Raw genomic sequence first — 18,246 nt, 5'->3', positions numbered from 1 at the left:
AGGTTACTGTATAACCAGGAGCCGGTGGCCCCGGCGCAGCGGCTGCATCCCCGTGAGGTGCGGGGGCACCTGGGGCCTTCGCCCGCTCCTGGCCCAAGGGGAGCCAGAGCCGAGCCGTGCGCTGCCCGAGGGGGACGTGTAAAACTTCAGGTTTCTTCCGCCAAAGAACATTTCGTGCCCAAGCGGGAGGTAGAAGGCAGTGGGGGGGGGGGAGGTGGGTGATGAAGGAGTGTTTTGAGCTGGGTTTTCCGTAGGCAGCGAGGGAGGGGACGCGCTGCCCCGAGCGCCTCGCGGGGGGAACAAGGCACCTTTTGTGCAACCTGGCGCCCTTCTCTGCAGCTCCGCTGGTTGTTTTCCTCCGGTTTTGCTCTCGCCTGCTCCCTCTGCCCTGACATCTGCAGCGGGGAAAGATGCCGCGAGGTGGACAAAGAGGGCAGAAAGTTCTCTCCCCACGTCCCCAAACCAGTGGGGGGATGAGGAGAGGAGCCCCCACCAGGGTACTGCATGGCACAGCTCTGTGCCCCCTCAGGGTGGCACGGCCATAAATCCCCTCTTCTTGCCCCAACTCCTCAGCTGGTGGGAGGTAGCAGGGCTCTGCCCCACGTCTCTGCCCCACGTTTCAGCCCCTGGCACTGGGCAGAGCCAAAACGCAGCTTTGGCAGAGGGTTACGGCAGGAAGGGGGCTGTGGTTACTTAAACCACCTTTGGGAGGACTGAGACGAGCAATTGCTGTGGCACAGGGGGGAGCTGAGGGCTTGCTGGCCTTTGGCACCAGGCAAGGCTTTGGTAGCGGCACCGTGCCACCCAAGGAGGAATTGCTCCTCGGCTGGAGGTGCTCGTTGCGGGCTCTGCTCTGTTGACTGCTGCGGGCAGGACCCTGCCTTTATTCACACACGTGTGCCCACGCGCTCTGGCGGGGATGAGCTCTAAAAGACCATTTTGGCCATAGTGCAGAGCATTCCCATGCTATTGCAGTGCTGTGTCGGAACTCCCCTGCGGCTGTACAAGCCAGATTGTCTGTACCAGCAGGAGCCAGAGCATTGCCCCTTTTCACCTGGTACCAGGAGAGACACTCTGAAAGCAAAAGCAGCTTCTGGCAGTAAGGAACCAAGGTAGGACTTGAGCATCGCTCCTTGCATTGTGGCGAGTGCTCTCGCCATCCCTATGCATTACCCTCATGCTCTCTGAAAGGGTTTCTTTAGAAAACAAACCTCAGTCTCCTCTCATTTTCCCTTGCTGCTCCTCTCTTGCTCGCCAAAAACCAGATGGAAATTTCAAAGGATGGTAAGGCTTCTGTTGCCAGAATACATTGAGGATGTTTGGGTTGTGCTCTGGGGTCTGCCCTACTGCAAGCTCTGTGCTGCTGAGTGTGTGGTTTGGGGCTCGGAGGGACGCTGCTCTCTGGGAAACAGTCTCTCGTGTGGGCAGACTATTTCTTTCAAAAAGTGCCTAGTTTCATCTGTCTTAAGACTTAGTTTTTAAACATTTTTTAAATTGATGGGATTAGCTCATGGGCTGAGGATCGTTAAGCTGGAAAATACCAGCTGAGTTCATGGGTGTTATGGCAGTGGTAGTGTGTGATCCATCTGGTTGGCGGATCTTGAAAAAATGGAGCTTATTAAAAGATTTTATTAAAGTGGACGTGCAGCACAGACCCCCCCCTCAGCCCTCCAGTGTGTGTTGAGCCCATGGCACATGGATGATAGACGCCACCCGCCACCGGCCCTAGGAAGCTGCAACTCCAGCAGAGATCAGAGAAATACAAAGACGCTTCCACCACGAGACGCGAGCCTGGAGGAAGCCCGGCCTCCTCAACACGGTGCCTGTCAAGCTCCCCGTCGTGGTGGTTTCCTCAGTGCCAGCTGCACCACGGGGGCTCGTGCTCAGCTCTCTGTCTGGCCCACGGCCGAAGCCATGCGGCAGAAACGCCCCCGGTGAGTTATCGTGGGAGGAATGCTGCTGGGTGAGCTGGACGGGCAGGGGGAGAGCCAGCTCCCCAAAGGACAGCTTAGATTATCAGCAGCTCGGTTTTGGCAGCAGAATGACCTCTTCCGCTGTGGGGAAATGTGATCTGATGCTGCTCAGCGTAACACACCCACCCAGCACCCCGTCATCCTCCTCGCCACAGTGTCAGCGTGATCCTGGGGGCATCTCTGTGCATGCAAACACAGCCGGCCTTGGGAGAAGCAGCATTTGGAGACTGCCAACCACACCACCCAGGAGGGGAAGGGATATCGGTTCCAACAGCAGGAAAACACGGTGGGAACGTCCTGGCAGGCCTTGCAGCTGAAAGGTTTTGTGCAAGAGAGCCTTACCGCTAAAAATGCGTCAGCTGCCACTGGGGCGTTCCAGTGGGACTGCTGGGCTGGGCTCACTTTCCCGGGATGCAAACAGGTAGTTGGAAGGGTATTGTTGGAGAAGCTATTTAATGTTTCAGGCACTAACTGCTTGTTATCTGGCAGTTTCGGCTCTGCGTTTATTATGAAAATAGGCACAGCGGGCTACCGTGAGGTGCCATGCCCCATAGGGAATCTGACTGCTGAGCAGAGGAGGGAACTTCTGGGCAGGAAAGAAAACCACAACTGAGCTTAATACAGCTTCCTTGCAACATCTGGTGCTGGTCAAAGTGGGGCAGAGGCAATAAGCCAGACGGGGAGTTACCCTGCTGCACAGTGGCAGTGCCTGCACACCAGCTCGCTTGGTTCCCACACGCAGAGCCGGAGGAGCGCACATCCTCAGCCTCTCTCCTTCTTCCACGGCTCAAAGACGTTCAAAACTGGGATGAAGGCAGCTGTCACCGCAGGAATGCAGCACTTCGGTTGCATTTTGGCCTGTATGTTGTCTCTGCCTGCTGTGGAACACGGAAAAGGCAGAAAAGCTTTGGACCAATAAAGCCCCATCTCTCAAAATATCTGAGCGTGAAATGCCAGGAGGCCGACTTGCTTCTCGGGATCAGCCTTTTAAATCAGGTTGGCGGCAGACACCCCTCTGATGGCTTGAGAACAAAGACTTCTTCCTTGCAGAGTAAACAACACCCAAACCCAGCTCCTCAAAATATGTGTTCCTCTAAATTTTTAATGCCATTTTCATCCAACTTGCTCATCCTGTTTCAGAAGGGCTGGGCCTCATAATTAAAAGCTCCAGCAATCTTATGTCTGGCAAATGTCATCAATGGCTTTACTATGCTGTGCTCTAGCTTCTCTGAGCAGTGGGAACAGTTTGGAAAGGAAGTTGCTGGTTAAAGAAATGCTCTGAGGTCAGGGCCTAAATCACTTTGGTCTTTGTTGGTACAGCACAGAGAGAAGCTGTCACGAAATCAGTCACCAGCATAAATGACAATTCCCATTCAAACCCTGGAAATACCCGAGGTGGAGGGGTTGTCTGAAGCTTCTTTCTTCTCCTACATCCATCACAGAGTGAGGGACTGGCACCAGTGGAAGTATCTCAGTATCTGAGCATCTAATCAGAAGAAGTCCCTGGACAATTTTATCTTGGAATTGGATGAACGACGTGGAGCTGTCCTGCCCTTCTGAGGGTGCAGGTCCAGGTTGGCATCAGCCGACCCCCAGCAAGCACCAGTGGTCAGTCTGCAAGCCATCAGGCTCTGAAACAAGCCTAAAAATTGGTTTGTCATCATGTACTTACCCACTGCAGCCTGTAAGCGAGCATTATCAGTCTCTGTTAGTTCTCATTTACCATCTAGCTGATGTTGTGAGGCCATTAGGGACCAGCGGGCTCATTACGGAGAGTGCTTTCTGAAGCTTGAGGAGGTGGCTGCTTTTCTCTGCGCGGTACAGCAGACTGTCCTGAACTCATATTATGCTGTGGGGTTAAACAGAAGCATGGCAGCCATCAACCCATTAACACCTTCACCAGAACAGCCGTTTCTCAGGACTGCTTTCTGCATGAGATCCATTTTTACAATGCAGAGTCCAAAATGGCTGTAGGTCAGTAGCTGAGGTGGTGGTGATCTGTGGTGGGGACTCAGTTAAACATTTCAGGGTAGGAACACCGTCTGCTAACTTTACTAACATGTCGTGTATCTGCCTACACTCTAGGTCTTTGCTACCTCTAGTTGTGCTAATATTTTGTATTTTGTCTGTAGTAAGCACCATTAGATGGAAGGAAGGTAAAGGGCAGAGGCTCCAACTTGAAGTCAACATGTGTGACTCCATCTGCTGTACCACCTACATTCAGGTAAAAAAAAAAAAAAAACATTCAACTTCGCAGAGTTTCCTTTAAAACCTGTCAGACTTTCTATTTCCAGACCTCTGTATAAGGCAGGTGTAAACAGATACCAGGAAAATTTGTTCTTTTATTTGTACGCATACAGAAAGGGCTTTCGCTTGGAATGCATTCATCATTACCAGGGTAGATCCAGGTAGGTATGTTTGTCACTCTTCGTAACAAGTATGCGATGAGTACATTCCGTTATGCCAAGCAAATCTGGAAGAACAAATGGGTGGGTATTTGATTTGTGCAGCTTAAGCCCAGAAACATTTGGTCATTCAGTTTACTGGCTGCTTCTTCGCACTCAGTTCTGCTGCTTCACTGTCTTCATGGGTGCAACCTTCCTCCTGCTGAGCAGCAAAGGGTTGTTTGTGCCGCTGACTAGAACAGGATGAGAATCTGGCCCGAGGAGATTCATGCCAGCATGAAATGTTTTGGTTTTGACTACTGGGCGGTGTGACGTGGCCAGAAGCTGGTGTTACCTGGCCTTGGAACGGGCTCCCCCAGCTATGACTGAAGGATGAAACTGGGTGCTTCTCTATCTTTGTTCCCTCCTGCCACCACTGGCAAGAAAAAAGCGATGTGGCTGAGGCTGTGCTGGGTCTATACCACTGTACTTTCAGCCCTTGGCTAGTGTAAATTAGCGCAGACCTCAAACACTCTTTCCCAGCGCAGGAGCATGGCCTACATACAGCTACAGCAAGATCAGAAGTTTGTTGCACACATGCAGTCTCGCCCCAGTCTCTCTTTGTGCAGCTTAGCTGTACCCTAAGATTTGAACAAAATGCTCTGCACTTCAAACACTTCTCAGATCTAACACATTATTTATTTGAATAAATAAATACAAAAATAAGAAATTCTGAATACAAAAACTGCTTGTACAAAAACCCCACAAACTCCTCAAGCTACATGTTATTGCATATTTTGATAGAGTAAAAAAAAAAAAAAATCTGAAATTGCACACAGTTCTTCATTTCTGCAGAATCATGGATATAAATACATTTAATGCTAGACAGAAATACACCTGACAACATTCTGTTGGGCTTTCAAATAGGACACAAGTGTGTGTGAATGATGAATGTTTATGCTCATCTTAGGTCCGTCCTATTTAAACAAACAAACCCTCACATTACTGCCTTTGGCCTCCACATCAACAAGAACCAGCTGCCCAAACCTTACCGCTCAGCTCTCCAAGTATGAGCAAAACTCAATTCCACTCTCTCCCACTGGGATAAATCAGGTACTGCCCTACTAAAGTCAGGGAAATTACCACTGGGGTCTGAAAACACAAATGAGAGCAGAAGATGTATAATAAAGCAAAATTGTGCCCTGACACACAGAAGTGTATGTGGCAAGGCAGAAATGAGTCCATGCTATGCTGGCCTGATTCACTTCTGTGTCACTTTGGTTGTACGTTGCTGCCAAGCTGTGAAAACTCATGCAATCTCAATGACACGTCGCTGTATGATGCATTGGCTACTGTTCCGTGTTGGGAGTGAGCATTTAGTATCGATTTCTGACGAACATCAGGCATTTTTGCTGAATCATCTCTGGTGTTTGCCCATACATATGCTAATTAGTGAGATAGCATAACACAGCTGCAATATTTATTATCTTATGGTATCTTACCTACCATCTGGGGAGATCTCTGCCAAAAAAAATAATTTAAGCAGGAGAAAGATTTACAGATTTTTTATATGCAAAAGAATCAAATCTTTGAAATGTAAAAAGCACTCTTTAAAGGAAGAAATATGTTAAAAACCTGCTGTGCCACATAGCTAGGTTTTATCCAACAAAGGCAGCAATAGCCAGGACCTGTAGTACTGACTCAAGCCCATATGTGAAGAGAAGAACGGCGTTTATAATGACATCTGCTTTCAGCACGTAAGTTTGCCATATCAGGAAGTACACAGACAGAATCACACTTCCGACCGTTATCACAAGACTGAGCCCTAATGGAGCCTCTTCTTCTGTCAGGTTTCCCTTTGAACCTTGAAGGAAACAAAAAGCTGGTATGAATCTTTGATTTCTTATGACGATGTCTCAAGCCCCAAGTCTAGAGTTTTCCTGTTCTAAAAGGGCTCTATTTCTTACAGTTCAGAGTATAAAGAAATACTGGCCTGAATGAAGGCACTGTCAGTAAATCTAAGAACCAACCCAAACACCAATGGACAACCAATTTCTTGCTGACTGTTAAGGTAAATAAAGGGCAACCAGTTGACACTCAGAGTCAAGACGCCAACCTTTTCTTACTACAGTAATCAGTTCTGAAGTTGCAGCTATTCTGATTACTCATTCTGACCCTCTTCTCGGTCAAGCACCAGATTTTCCCCCAGTGCCCCTCCAGCCCCACACCTAGCGTGACAACTTGGTGACTGCGGGGCACACTTAAGGATATCCGATATTGACTTTAAAATCTTATGCAACAGAGAATCTTCTATATTCCCTGGTAATCTATTCCTATTTCAAATTACTATCATTATGAAGAAGCTGCACTTATTTTTTCTTGCATCTTATTTCTGAGCTCGTCTTGGTAGATTTTAACTACATGAAACTTGAAATTTGTTTTTTTTTTTTTTTATTTATCCAACTGCTCCAAGCAAATATATGCAGAGTGCTTTAAGGCTAAAAATTCACCCCTACAGCAACTCATCAGAATTCAACAGAGACCCACCTTGTGTAAATGTCTTAGATATATCTAGCACAAATTTAAATAGTAATATTTTGTAGTAGTAGCAATACTTTAATTGTAAACCTTGCTTAAAAAAAAAAAAAGGACTTTATGAAATTACAGCTAGCTCTTGTGAGTGGGCAGTAGGATTCCAAATGGGTCCTTTATGCTGTTCAGGCATAGTGAAAGGAAGATGTTGGAACTGCTGTGTGTCTTTAGAAGGAGTGAAAGAAAAAGCTTTAGTCCCAGTAGGCTGCTCAGGGACATCCTTAGCATTACCTGCTCCACAAGGCTCCAGCCATTTAGCTACTTTTGTACATTGCTGGAGCAGCTGAAAGAAGCTATACCGCCTCGGTGAATGGAAATCTCTGTTTCAACATGTTCACTCTCACAAGTCACGCTCACTTTTAAACAGCGCAGCAGCATTCCTGCTGTCCCAGTTATACTGCTTTCTGACAACCCTGCTTTGTTTTCCAATGGCGTTATAGATCATACACCATAGGAGAGCAAATTCTATTTGACCCTCTGGCCAAATATATTGATCAGTCAGATAAAGTTTAATGACATAAATGAACAAGACTCCAAAAATCTGCTTGTCTGCTACATTAGCACATTCTGACACACGCTCGGTTTCAGAATGATTAATGGTTAGAGACTATATTCCACTGAAAAGGCACAGTGATAACATGACATACCCAAGTATAATCGGAGTGCTTCCAGAATGGCCATAATGAAAAGCAGCGTAAGATCAGGAGCCAAAAAATTATCTGGATAACTGAAAACTTGACCTGTAAAATAGCACAGCATAAATAAGCCAGAAGAATACAGTGGGGATACCGACAAGACACACGCAACTCATAACCATGCAGCCTAATTCTGGTTAGAATGCATGCAACTTACTTTTATAAACAATCATCGCAAGAGTCGCCAAGAAGTAAAAGATGTAATAAAACCCGTTTATATAAAGTAGAATCTGTAAAGGAACGGATGAGAGCTGATAACTGCTGTTAAGGATTTCTCGTAGTAATGAGGTGGGATCCATTTCATAAAATAACCACTTCCTAAGTAACCTCAAAACATACTGTTGTGCCTTGTTATACTAAATGAATCAACTATGACTGGCATATTGGGTAGGTTTCAGAAAGTAACTTGAGATCACAAACGCCAGGAGCTAGGACAACAGCTGGCTGTTTCAGGCTTGGTTTTCATTCCTTTTTTAATATTTTTTTTTTAATTTGGTTTGTAGTGGGGTATTTGTTAGCCTAAGGAAATGAGCTGTGTGTGTGTGCACGTGTACATTTCCCCAGACTTCTATACCTGTTAGTCAGCTCAAACCAGGTTGACAGACGGTTGGCAGACTCCAATATATCAAATTCCTCTATGTTTTTGAGAATAGGTGGCTCTGTGAAGCAGACAAGCCCTATTACTGCCCACACGATGGAAAGTCTGAGAGCTGAGCTCAGCCTTTGTTATGTGCCTGAGAAAGGCCATAAGCTCAACTTTGAGATGTAAATTTGTACAACAGACTTCCTTAACTCACTGCTCATAAAACAAACTGTTGTATAGTATAAGGCGATAGTTAGCTGTAGTTATTTATATCTGTGCGGATCCACTGCCAAGGTATTTGAGACCTCCCGAATCCTTAACACACCCTCGGAATGCCTCTGAAAGGCAAGGAACACAGCAAGCACCGAGGTACAAATAGGGAAAAGTTACTTACAGGCTCGGGACAGATTCATCTCACCTGCAGCCATCCCAAGATGATAACCATCATAAAGTTATGCCTCTGGTCTGAATTAATCACCTGGGCTCCCCCTGGAGACAGCTGAGATGAGCAACTTCATAACCAAGCAGCTCCTGATTGCAAAGGGATAAGTTACCATCCCACCTCTCTGACTACATAAGCATTTAAATGCCTGGTTTATATGAGATAACTAATAGATGTCTTCAAGAGCCCGCCCACTCACCCCCACAGTCAGTACAATTCCTATATAGCAGGTACCACACACTGACGGAATCATTTTCTCCTGAGGCACAGCAGCACGTTATTAATGCAATACATAAAACACACAAAGGACATCCTGGGGCTCACCACCACATGGAGAAGTTGGAATGTGACTCAAGGAGTCTAGAAAGTTTGGCCATTCAGAGGTATTTCTGATAAGTAAATTACACCAGATGCTTTTCTTAGTCTTAAATAATACAATGCAATTCATACAAGGAAGGTATCAGTACAGGTTTCGTTATTTCCGGCTGTCTTTCTATACTCGGAGCATTCTTTATCCCCTCTTCTCTCCCCAGCCCTTCTCAAATACCCTGAGATTCTCTAAGCAGGGATTTCATCCCAGGCATCCTTTATGGGAACGACCCATCCGGTTTTTGAAGGGAGCACCCACCCACATGCAGCAGATATATTCCAGTTCCCAGAGAATCTCATTTTATTAAAACAGAACCAGGTTTTTGTGTTTTTCCAGTTGAAGGAGGGTGGAGCAAAAAAATTACTAGGTGGGTTCTAAGCATGGAAATCTCTGAAGAGAAGGGTGTCTCTTCTTAGGAGGTTACTTAGATCTTGGCAAGAGTAAAGGTTGGGTGAATTAATATGAAAGAAGAGGAAGTACTACTGAAAGCTGCTTTTACTGCCTCTTGTCAGCTGTCTGTGAGGTGTGCTGCATGGCACTTGGGTCTGTGAACCCACAAATACAATTTTTAGCCTTGCTTCTTAAGTCAGTGAGAAGTTATGAGATCAGAAAATGTGTCTGCCAGCCCTCTGTCAAGACTGGGAGATGGGTTAGAGGGGTTTGTGCAGGAATGGGACAAAATCTCAGCAAAAATCCCCAGCTACAAAAACCACCTTCCCTTGGAAGAAATGCTTTATCTGTTTTGCTTCATATGGATGGTGCTGACGATGGAAGACTCACAGAATAACACTAAAATAACATTGTGCAGATTTATTAGGCAGGAAGAGATGAAACTTTTGCAGCTGATTTTCTTGAAGATGCCTGCATGTGAGGGATGAATGGTACAAAAAGGATACAACTGATGAAGTTCTTCCTTTCCGTTGAAAAGAAAAAAAAAAAAAAGAGCAGAAAATCAGTCTCAATATTTACCAAAAGCACTGCAGCAACATTCAAACCACTGATGTTACTAGCAAGGCTAAGCGTGGTTGTAGAAGTTTTTATCTCTCAGTTCACTGCAAGACTTAGGAGACTTTTTTTTTTTCCTCAGATCATGCAGTTCAGGTTCCAAGAGTAACTTTTTCAAATACCTGAACTCTAAAGTAATCTGGGGAAATCCCTGCTGTGAAAAGTCACTTTCACCAAGACACGCAGCTCTTTCAAGATGTAAAGAAGTACACAGAACTCGTTCATCCTGTCCTTTCCCAGCAGATGACACTTCATCCCCTCTAACTATGCAGGAACAAGGGAAACATGCAAAGGAACCAGAATGTAACACTTGCTTTTAAATTGTGAGAGGCAGCACAGAACACAGGGCTCCCCGCTTCCTCTAAAATAACACCCTTCCAAACCAGTTTGCTTCAGAAGCAGCCATTGCATGTAAAACCCTCATGTGCTCTGATCACCCACAGACCCGACACAAAATACAAGTTAACAGATACGTTTACTCTTTTCTTTCCAAAACCTCAAACAAAATTCCCTTTCAACATGATGGCAACAACCTATTAAAATACTTCTTAATTAACTCGTAGCAGTCTCAGCCTGTTTCAGAGGCAGGAAGAAAGCAAAAGTTACAACCCCTGCTTCATGGAGAGCAAAACCGCCTGTGGAAGGCTATTCCACCCGTCTTCTTGAAGACATCTCATCATCATTGAATCAGCAGGACGCGCTCACCTCACTACCTCCATCCCTGGGCTTCTTGAGGTTAATGTCCCCGTCACCTCATAGCTTTATGCACTTAGGACCAAATTAATCCCCACTAACTTTAGGCACCCAATTAAGCTATCCAATTTGGGAACACAGTGGAAATAGGCAAGCAATTTTAGGTGATTCATATTGTCTATGACTTGAAATGCCTTTGGGCATGCTGCATCTCCTCTCCATTTTCTGTGAAGGGAGCATAGGCTCCTACCAGACCGGTCCCTTCACTTGGCCAAAAAGCGTTTTGATAAATGCTTTCTTTCTTTTTGTGGATTGCAGTTAAAGGTTTTATCATATATCTTGTTTTGCCATGCCTAATGGTTAAATATGTGCTCGCATTTACATCTCAGTGAAACCCTCACATGAAAGTAATGCCTTGTATCAGGACTATGCATTTCCTGTCTTGCTCAGGACTAAGGAGATGTCTCCAGGTTCAAGTTATTCCCAGCTGTGAAATGGGGTGTTAAGGTAAAACACCACAGCTGCATGTGCAGACATGTTATCGTTCTACAAGAGGCGTCCAGAGATGGAGCTCTGCCTAAAGAGCAGCAAATATAACCAAACATGAGGCGTACCAACGTATCATCACCCACTCATCAGCCCCGCGGCCACGGTGCCAGGGGGATAACTGCAGTAGTACGGTTTTATCGTATGGGCAACCTGAAACGTTTTGAATTCCCTAACGGCAGCTCCCTGCATTTATTTGTATATTGTAAAATCTTTTTCCACAGGAGGGCACTGACCACATTCTTGCATCTGCTCCACGCACAGGTTTGCAGGCACTATTGTTTAGAATATGCTGCCTCCCCGTGAGAGACAGAGGACATTTCACACAGGTTAAACACTGAAACCTCACAATGTGAAAGTGATACTGCGCTTTAATAATTATTATTGAATATATAACTAAAATTGTATATTCAAATTAAAACTGTGGGTTGATAATCCCAGCAACCTGAGACCACCTCACTGCTAGAACTACCAAAGCCTGCACTGCTGCTGGGGCATTTTGAAATTGAATGTGAGAATTCTGGCACCTGAGAAGAAGCAGAACAGGAATTTTAAAGCATTTACACGAAGCACGCAGACTTGCGGCAGCAAGAAGGGCATTCTGCATTTGTAACAGTGACTTTTGCTGCACGCGGGCTGGCACCTCATTTCTGCCTATTCTAAAGCTTGCAGGGTCCGAAAGAAAACAAAACGTAACACTAATTGTTTCCGGTGCAAGTTCCCATTAAAGCACTCATACAGCCCTTCTGTCAGTGCTTTAATGAAGCGTGCTAACTCTTCAGGTACCTGGGATGAGTAGGGATCGCAGCCCAAGCCTCCCCCCCAGGTCACCTCCTTCCTGGAGGCAGAATACAATCAGTTTTCTTTAAAAAAGGAAAAAGTATGTGATTTTTGTTTGTTTGTTTGATTTTAGTGCCAGAACTGTATTAAGGGCATGCAGGCAGCCCCATCTGCAGTTAAAATCGCCCGGTGCGATGATCGCAAGGCAAAATTCTCGCCTCCTTCAGGCTGCTGTTCTGCCCCCGTGGGCCTCCCCTCCCGCGGCGCCATGTCGTGACTGTCGCGACACGGCCTGGGGCTAGGAGAGCCCTCCCTCCGCCAGGGCCCCCTCCCGCGGCCTTAACAACGGCGGGAGGAGTAGGGAAAGCACCGGGCACAGGCCCCGTATGGAAGGGGGACGGGGGAAGGCCCCGAGCGGCGGAGGGCCGGCACCGCTCACCTCGCCTGGCCGCCGCCATGTCAGCCGCCCGCCCCCAGCGGTCCTCCAGCGTCCCGGCAGCCCCCGCGCGGCCCCGCCCCGCCCCTCGCTCTTCGGCTGCGATCGGAGCGTTCGGCCCGGTTCGGTCGCTTTCGGGCGGCTTCGGGCAGTGCCCGTTCGGGCGCCGCCGTTCGGGCCGGCGAAGGCGTTCGGAGGAGGTTCGGAAGAGCTCGGCTTTCCTCGCGACCGCCTCAGCCGCCTTCGGGCGAGATCGGAAAAGACTCGAGCGGGTTCGGGATTCTTCGACTCCGCTGGCCGGACCGCTCGGGGACTCGGCCCTGTTCGGGCGCGCTCGGGCGGGGAGCCCGAGCTGTCAGGTATCGCTTCGGGCCGCGGCCTCGGCCGCGTCCCGCCCTGGGATTGGCCAGCCGGCAGGCAGCGCGGGCCTCGCTCGTCGGGAGCCATCGGACGAGGCCCGACAACGCTCGGCACGCTTCGGGTCCCCTCGGAAGCGCTCGGCCCGCCCGAGGGGAGCACGTTCGGAAACGCTCGGCTCAGCTCGGAACCGCTCGGCCGCCCTCCGCCGAGCGCCCGAGTGGCCTCGGGGGGACCCCCCCCAACGTCCCGGGGCCCTCTCGGCGGGGGTCGGGGCCGCTCGGGCGGGCTGGGTCCCGCTCCCCCCCGTCCCCCAAACCCTCCCGGGCCGCCCCGCATGGAGGACGCCGACTCGGCGGCCAAGCAGCTGGGCTTAGCGGAGGCGGCGGCAGCGGCTGCCGCAGTGGCGGCGGCGGCGGCCGCGGAAGGACCCGAACAACAACAACAACAACAGCAGCAGCGGGGGCCGCCACAGCAGCCGCAGCCCGCGGCCTCGGAGGCGAAGGCGGAGCGGCGGCAGGAAGAGGCGGCGCGGGTGACGGCCGTGACGGTGATGGCGGCGGACGCCCAACACCTCGAGATGGCGGCCGGGGCCCTGCCCAGCGCCGACGAGGCCGCCGCCTTCGCAGGTCAGGGCGGGCGGCAGCGCGCATGCGCAGCTCCCCTCACTCGCCCCCCCACACGCACACCCCCGGCGGCGCCTCAGTGAGGGGCGGACGGGGCGGTGGGTGTTGCTGCTGCCCCTTCCCGCTCGCTGCGGTGTCCGCAGTTCTGTTGCTGAGGGGATCCGATGAAGTTTATTGCCCCTGGTAACATGGTGAACAAGTCCCAGGTTTACGCTAAAGCTGTGCTGTAGAAAGTTGCACCGGCTTCACACTACGCGCAGTTCTCACCCCGCAAAGTGAAAGGAGCGGGAGCCTCCCGTTGGTGTCTAAAGTTATTTTGACCCTGTGTGCAAATCTCCCACTTAAAAGTGCCCTGAAATATGCAGAATTCTGGAAGCATGCTCTGGTAACGCAGGTAGTATCAGACCCCGCAGTACCTGGATCGTTATCTCCTTGTACACATGAGCTTCAGTGTTGTTTTTTTTCACTTTTACCCTATGCAAGGTGTGGAAGAATCCCTGGTTTTAGGTAGGCAGTCAGATGTGGTATATATCATATCCAAGTTACAGCCAAATGTTTAAGAGTTTTTGACTGGATAAGGTATATAGGTAACAAACAGTAGTCTAAAAATTAACGTGTCAGAGGCACGGTCAGTTCTTATTTTGATGCTTGCCAGTCACCTTTTTTAATAAAAAAATCACCTTTTTTTTTTTTTTTTTTTTTTTTTTTAGCAAAGAGGGAGTATTCATTTTCCACTTAGTACATCACATACTGATGGTACTGTTACGTTCTCAAGGAGGTTAAAGCATGTTGGTGTTCTAGCGGTAGTCTGGAGGTGTTCAAGGCCAGGCTGAATGGGGCTTTGAGCAACCTGGTTTGGTGGGAGATTTCCCTGCCCATGGCAGGAGGATTGCAACCAGATGGTCCTTATGGTTCCCTTCCAACCCAAAGCATTCTACGTTCAACCCAAAACTTAATAAAAATCAGAGTGATTGGATTTATAACGACTTAAAGGTGTCATGAAAAATTAAACAGATGCTCAATATGAAAGAATAAGGAAATGCAGTTATATCTTTTGATGTTTAACTGGTAATCGGGCTCCCTGGACACAGCAGAATTTCTGATTTATGTTTCAGAAGTCACCACAGTAACAGTAGCCAACGTCGGTGCCTCCGCAGACAATGTTTTCACCACATCTGTGGCAAATGCAGCTTCAATTTCAGGACATGTGCTGGTAAGTCTGGCCTTTCATTTGAGGGCCTTAGCAAAGTCCTACATGCTTTCTTAGTGTAAATGGAGAGCTCAGTTTGTGTGCAAGTAAGGTCAAAAATGTGTTTTCATTGCTGTATACAGGCATTAAGGCTCAAAACCATCTGCTGGTGTACATACAGGTTTTTCCTTATCACTTTGAGAATTTTTCTTTACCTTTCCATCCACATATACCCATTCTGTAATGGTACAACCTGGAACATGTAAGCTTTGAATCTGCTTGGCGTAAAGCTCAAAAACTAACCTAGTTACTGCCATATTCTTAGTGTTGTAGGGTGACTTTGAGAAGATTTGTGGGAATACTAAAATACATTGGTATTTTAACTCTATGATTTAAAACTCTTTTATTTCCTCCATAGTCTGGGAGAACGGCCCTCCAAATTGGGGACAGCTTGAATACTGAGAAAGCCACTCTCATAGTCGTTCACACAGACGGCAGCATTGTAGAAACCACGGGACTGAAGGGGCCATCAGCACCTCTCACACCAGGTATAAGGCAATCTGTTTTTGAAGTGTCATTCTCCCGGAGGGGTTGCGTTTTAATTGTGTTGCTGGAAATAAATAAAAAAAAAACCAACATGCATATTATGAAGGGACCGTTGATCCTCTCTTAACATAATGTTTCTTGTGTTTCTTGGGAGTAAAAGAAGAATATTTACTCTGGTTTTGGTTTCATAAATGTATTTCATTTTCTTATTCATTGCCCTAATCTTTGCAAGTAAGCTTCTTGAAAGAGCTCACCCTGCTGCTGGGCTATTGCATCCATCTCACCCCCAAAGGCAGATCGATCATTGTAATATTGATAATAAAAATATCAATGTCCTACTTCTGTACGTGGGTTCTTTTTAAAGGGTTCTTGCACATAGTTTTGTGTCCATTCAGGCTTTTTGCTGATATTTAATTGCCACTATGGATGGTATCTTCATTTGTTCGCAGCTGCCTTGTCAGTTTCCTTTTTGCCCACAAGATGGCATGGCAAACCTTTGGCAGGCAGTCACATTTTACAGTCTTGTCCTTTGGGAACTGTAAGATCCAGACAGCTGCAGGTTAGGAGCTGAGCATTTAGCACACCGTTAAGGGCTTGTTTCCTAACAAGCAGTTTGCTTTATTTTCTGCCATTTTCAGAATGTTACCTTCTGTGAGGAATTCTTGAGCCTGGCAGGGCAGACTCACTGCTCTAGCTTACATCGGGCATCTGCTCCAACCTGAATTTTTTGTGGTACACTGTGTAACTTGCAGCGGTTTGGAAAGGTGTCGTCTACTTGAACTGACCAAATGACATTGGTGGCCTCACCAAATTCAGTGTGAAGGTATAGTCACTGTGCCTTTTGGTTGCTGTCACCTTTCTCTTCATTTTTTTCAAAGGACCTCAATCTCCTCCTACCCCTTTAACATCCGTCCAAGAGAAAACTGGAACCAAGTATAACTGGGACCCATCTGTGTATGACAACGAACTCCCGGTGAGGTGCCGGAATATCAGTGGGATTCTGTATAAGAACAGACTTGGCTCAGGTAAAAGTGGCCATCTTGTGTGACGAAGTATGACATGATGGCTCCTTCACTTCATGCACTTTTCTTATAATCAGATTACCTTGAAGGGCCAGTCATGAAGAAAATAAGGACATTTTCATAGCCAGCCTAGTCCCATGAGTATTCTCACGTGTTTTGCCCTTTTGTTTCCTTGCTCTTTCTTCAGAGGCTTTTTAACTTTTTTCTTCAATCTGTGAAGATACAGCCTGCTGTGCAGTGAGTCTTCCTGATAGTCATCTGACTCTTCTAATGTTCTTTTTGTGGACCTCTCAGAAGTAAAACCGTGTCTCTACAAAGCTCTGTAGAATCCCTGCTGGATTGGAAAGTAGAGAGCTTGTCTCCTAATAAGACTCCTAAGTTGTCTTAGCCCCTTCTCTTCTCTTTTATCTCTGTGGGAAAGCTGAAGAAGCGATGGCAGAAATTGCCACAAGCCTGACTGCACTGCACAGCATTTGCTTCATGGAAAGAGAGTTTTCATCATGACCAGAAGGATTAGAAATTTAACTGAAAATTAAGGATGGGCTTATATTCATGATGGTTATCCAAGAAGGACTTATCCTTCTTGTGGATGAGTAGTTTTTTCTAGCCTGTTTCAATATTGGTGAAGCACAAAGTTGGAACTCACGCGATCGTTGTCACAGCCAGGATAGTAAATGGGCACGGTTATCCTAGAACAATGAGAAACAGCAGATGGGCATAGTTGGTAGTTACTGTAGGTTAGCTGCTGTTTTGTCCAGCAATTTTGGTATTTGCTTCTTTACGAAAAGAGCAGAATAATCCTTGACCTTTACTAACATTTTTTTTCTTCTAATTTAATTCAGGAGGCCGTGGCAGGTGCATTAAGCAAGGGGACAACTGGTACAGCCCCACTGAATTTGAAGCTATGGCAGGACGAGCCAGCAGCAAAGACTGGAAGAGGAGCATCCGCTATGCTGGGAGACCGTTGCAGTGCCTTATTCACGTAAGGTTAAATTTGTTTCCTCCTTTCTGCTGGAAGGGGCAGGGAGATTTGGGACTGAGTCTGTCAGGCACAGCAGTCCAAGCTTTGCATGGTACCTCTGCAGAGTTGTGTGATGGTGTTGTGGGGTGATTCAGAAGCAACGTGTTGATTTGGTTGAGGGGAGATGGCCTTTTTTTTTATTGTTTAGGGCCCATAGGGGGAAACGGTTATGTCTCTCCGGGAGCTGCCTGGCTCTTCAAGCAAAGTACAGGCATGCTCTCACTGGTTTTGGTGACTGATGCTGAATTTGTAATCTTCCAATTTCAGGATGGGATTTTAAATCCTCACGCTGCCTCTTGTACTTGTGCTGCCTGCTGTGATGACATGACTCTGGTGAGTTGTAGGTTTTATATCCATTAGTTTAAAAACAATTCATCAATCAAGCTGCCACAGCCATCTCTGAGCAGGTCATGAGTGGCCCAGAAACACTGACAAGTACTGTGGTCACAGCAAGCTTTGTCCATGCTTCATACAGATACAAGACAGGGAACTGCTAGTGCTGTTGCAGCAGCCTCTGATGTTCATATCTGCCCCTCACTTTAACCGGGTAATAGTTGTTGCTGGTTTTCTCTCTTTTTTTTTTTCCTAAGTAATATATTTATGTAAAATGCCTTTGCGGGGATGTCAAAGCTATTAGTGTTTTCCGACTTAAATTCCACAATTATTTGAGCTGGAAAAAAATGTTTTTATGAGGAAGTAGTGTAATACTCCATGTTAGATCCGTATTTTCCTATTAAACTGCTTGCTTTTTTTAAAAAATTACGCTAAAGTCATGAAAGCACAATCATTTAGCTTCACCTGAAGTACTGTTTTGTACTTTTTTGGTGTGAATTGAATCATTTGCTCATTGTCTAGACCTGCTTCCTGTCTTCCTCTCACTCTTGTTCCCTTTCCTTCCACCACTGTGGATAGTTGTCAGTTGTTTGCCCAGTTTTGCTTCTTATGTAATGGTGGGAAGAGGCTGAATCTGTGCCTCTTCAGCTGAG

At 47.1% G+C, this 18,246-nt stretch overlaps 2 protein-coding genes and 1 long non-coding RNA gene across 10 annotated transcripts in view; 2 read left to right on the top strand and 1 right to left on the bottom strand.

Moving 5' to 3' along the window:
- Positions 1–58: 58 nt before the first annotated feature.
- Positions 59–12,496, top strand: LOC308195788. Of its 4 annotated transcripts, XR_013951855.1 has the most exons (5): positions 59–189; positions 976–1,112; positions 3,294–3,657; positions 4,106–4,197; positions 4,334–5,241. It is a non-coding gene; the product is annotated as an uncharacterized lncRNA (long non-coding RNA). The 4 variants fall into 4 exon arrangements; XR_013951852.1 differs by lacking the exons at positions 3,294–3,657; positions 4,334–5,241 and adding an exon at positions 10,611–12,496; XR_013951853.1 differs by lacking the exon at positions 3,294–3,657 and having other exon boundaries at positions 4,539–5,241.
- Positions 5,041–13,195, bottom strand: TMEM80 (transmembrane protein 80; the record flags this gene model as incomplete). Of its 2 annotated transcripts, XM_080593776.1 has the most annotated exons (6): positions 5,041–6,221; positions 7,597–7,689; positions 7,802–7,895; positions 9,936–9,952; positions 12,070–12,121; positions 12,503–13,195. In XM_080593776.1, the coding sequence occupies 6 exons, from the start codon at positions 13,193–13,195 to the stop codon at positions 6,016–6,018; spliced, it is 1,155 nt and encodes a 384-aa protein (XP_080449902.1). In that variant the 3' UTR covers positions 5,041–6,015. The 2 variants fall into 2 exon arrangements, with proteins under 2 accessions (XP_080449902.1, XP_080449903.1); XM_080593777.1 differs by lacking the exons at positions 9,936–9,952; positions 12,070–12,121 and having other exon boundaries at positions 7,802–7,874.
- Positions 13,194–18,246, top strand: part of DEAF1 (DEAF1 transcription factor) — a gene marked incomplete at its 5' end in the record, with an annotated part of 24,618 nt that continues 19,565 nt past the window's right edge. For all 4 annotated transcript variants that reach the window (XR_013951846.1, XM_080593773.1, XM_080593772.1 and 1 more), the window contains 6 exons: positions 13,194–13,485; positions 14,598–14,695; positions 15,090–15,219; positions 16,096–16,242; positions 17,082–17,221; positions 17,528–17,593. Coding sequence is in view for 3 of the 4 variants with exons in the window: in XM_080593773.1 (XP_080449899.1) it covers positions 13,194–13,485; positions 14,598–14,695; positions 15,090–15,219; positions 16,096–16,242; positions 17,082–17,221; positions 17,528–17,593 (873 nt within the window). The remainder of the gene's footprint in view (positions 13,486–14,597; positions 14,696–15,089; positions 15,220–16,095; positions 16,243–17,081; positions 17,222–17,527; positions 17,594–18,246) is intronic.

Source organism: Anser brachyrhynchus (assembly GCF_964034855.1).
Source record: "Anser brachyrhynchus genome assembly, chromosome: 5".
NCBI classification, from domain to species: domain Eukaryota; kingdom Metazoa; phylum Chordata; class Aves; order Anseriformes; family Anatidae; genus Anser; species Anser brachyrhynchus.
Note: the sequence above shows the minus strand (reverse complement) of the source record. Positions and strands in the feature narration are given on the sequence as shown.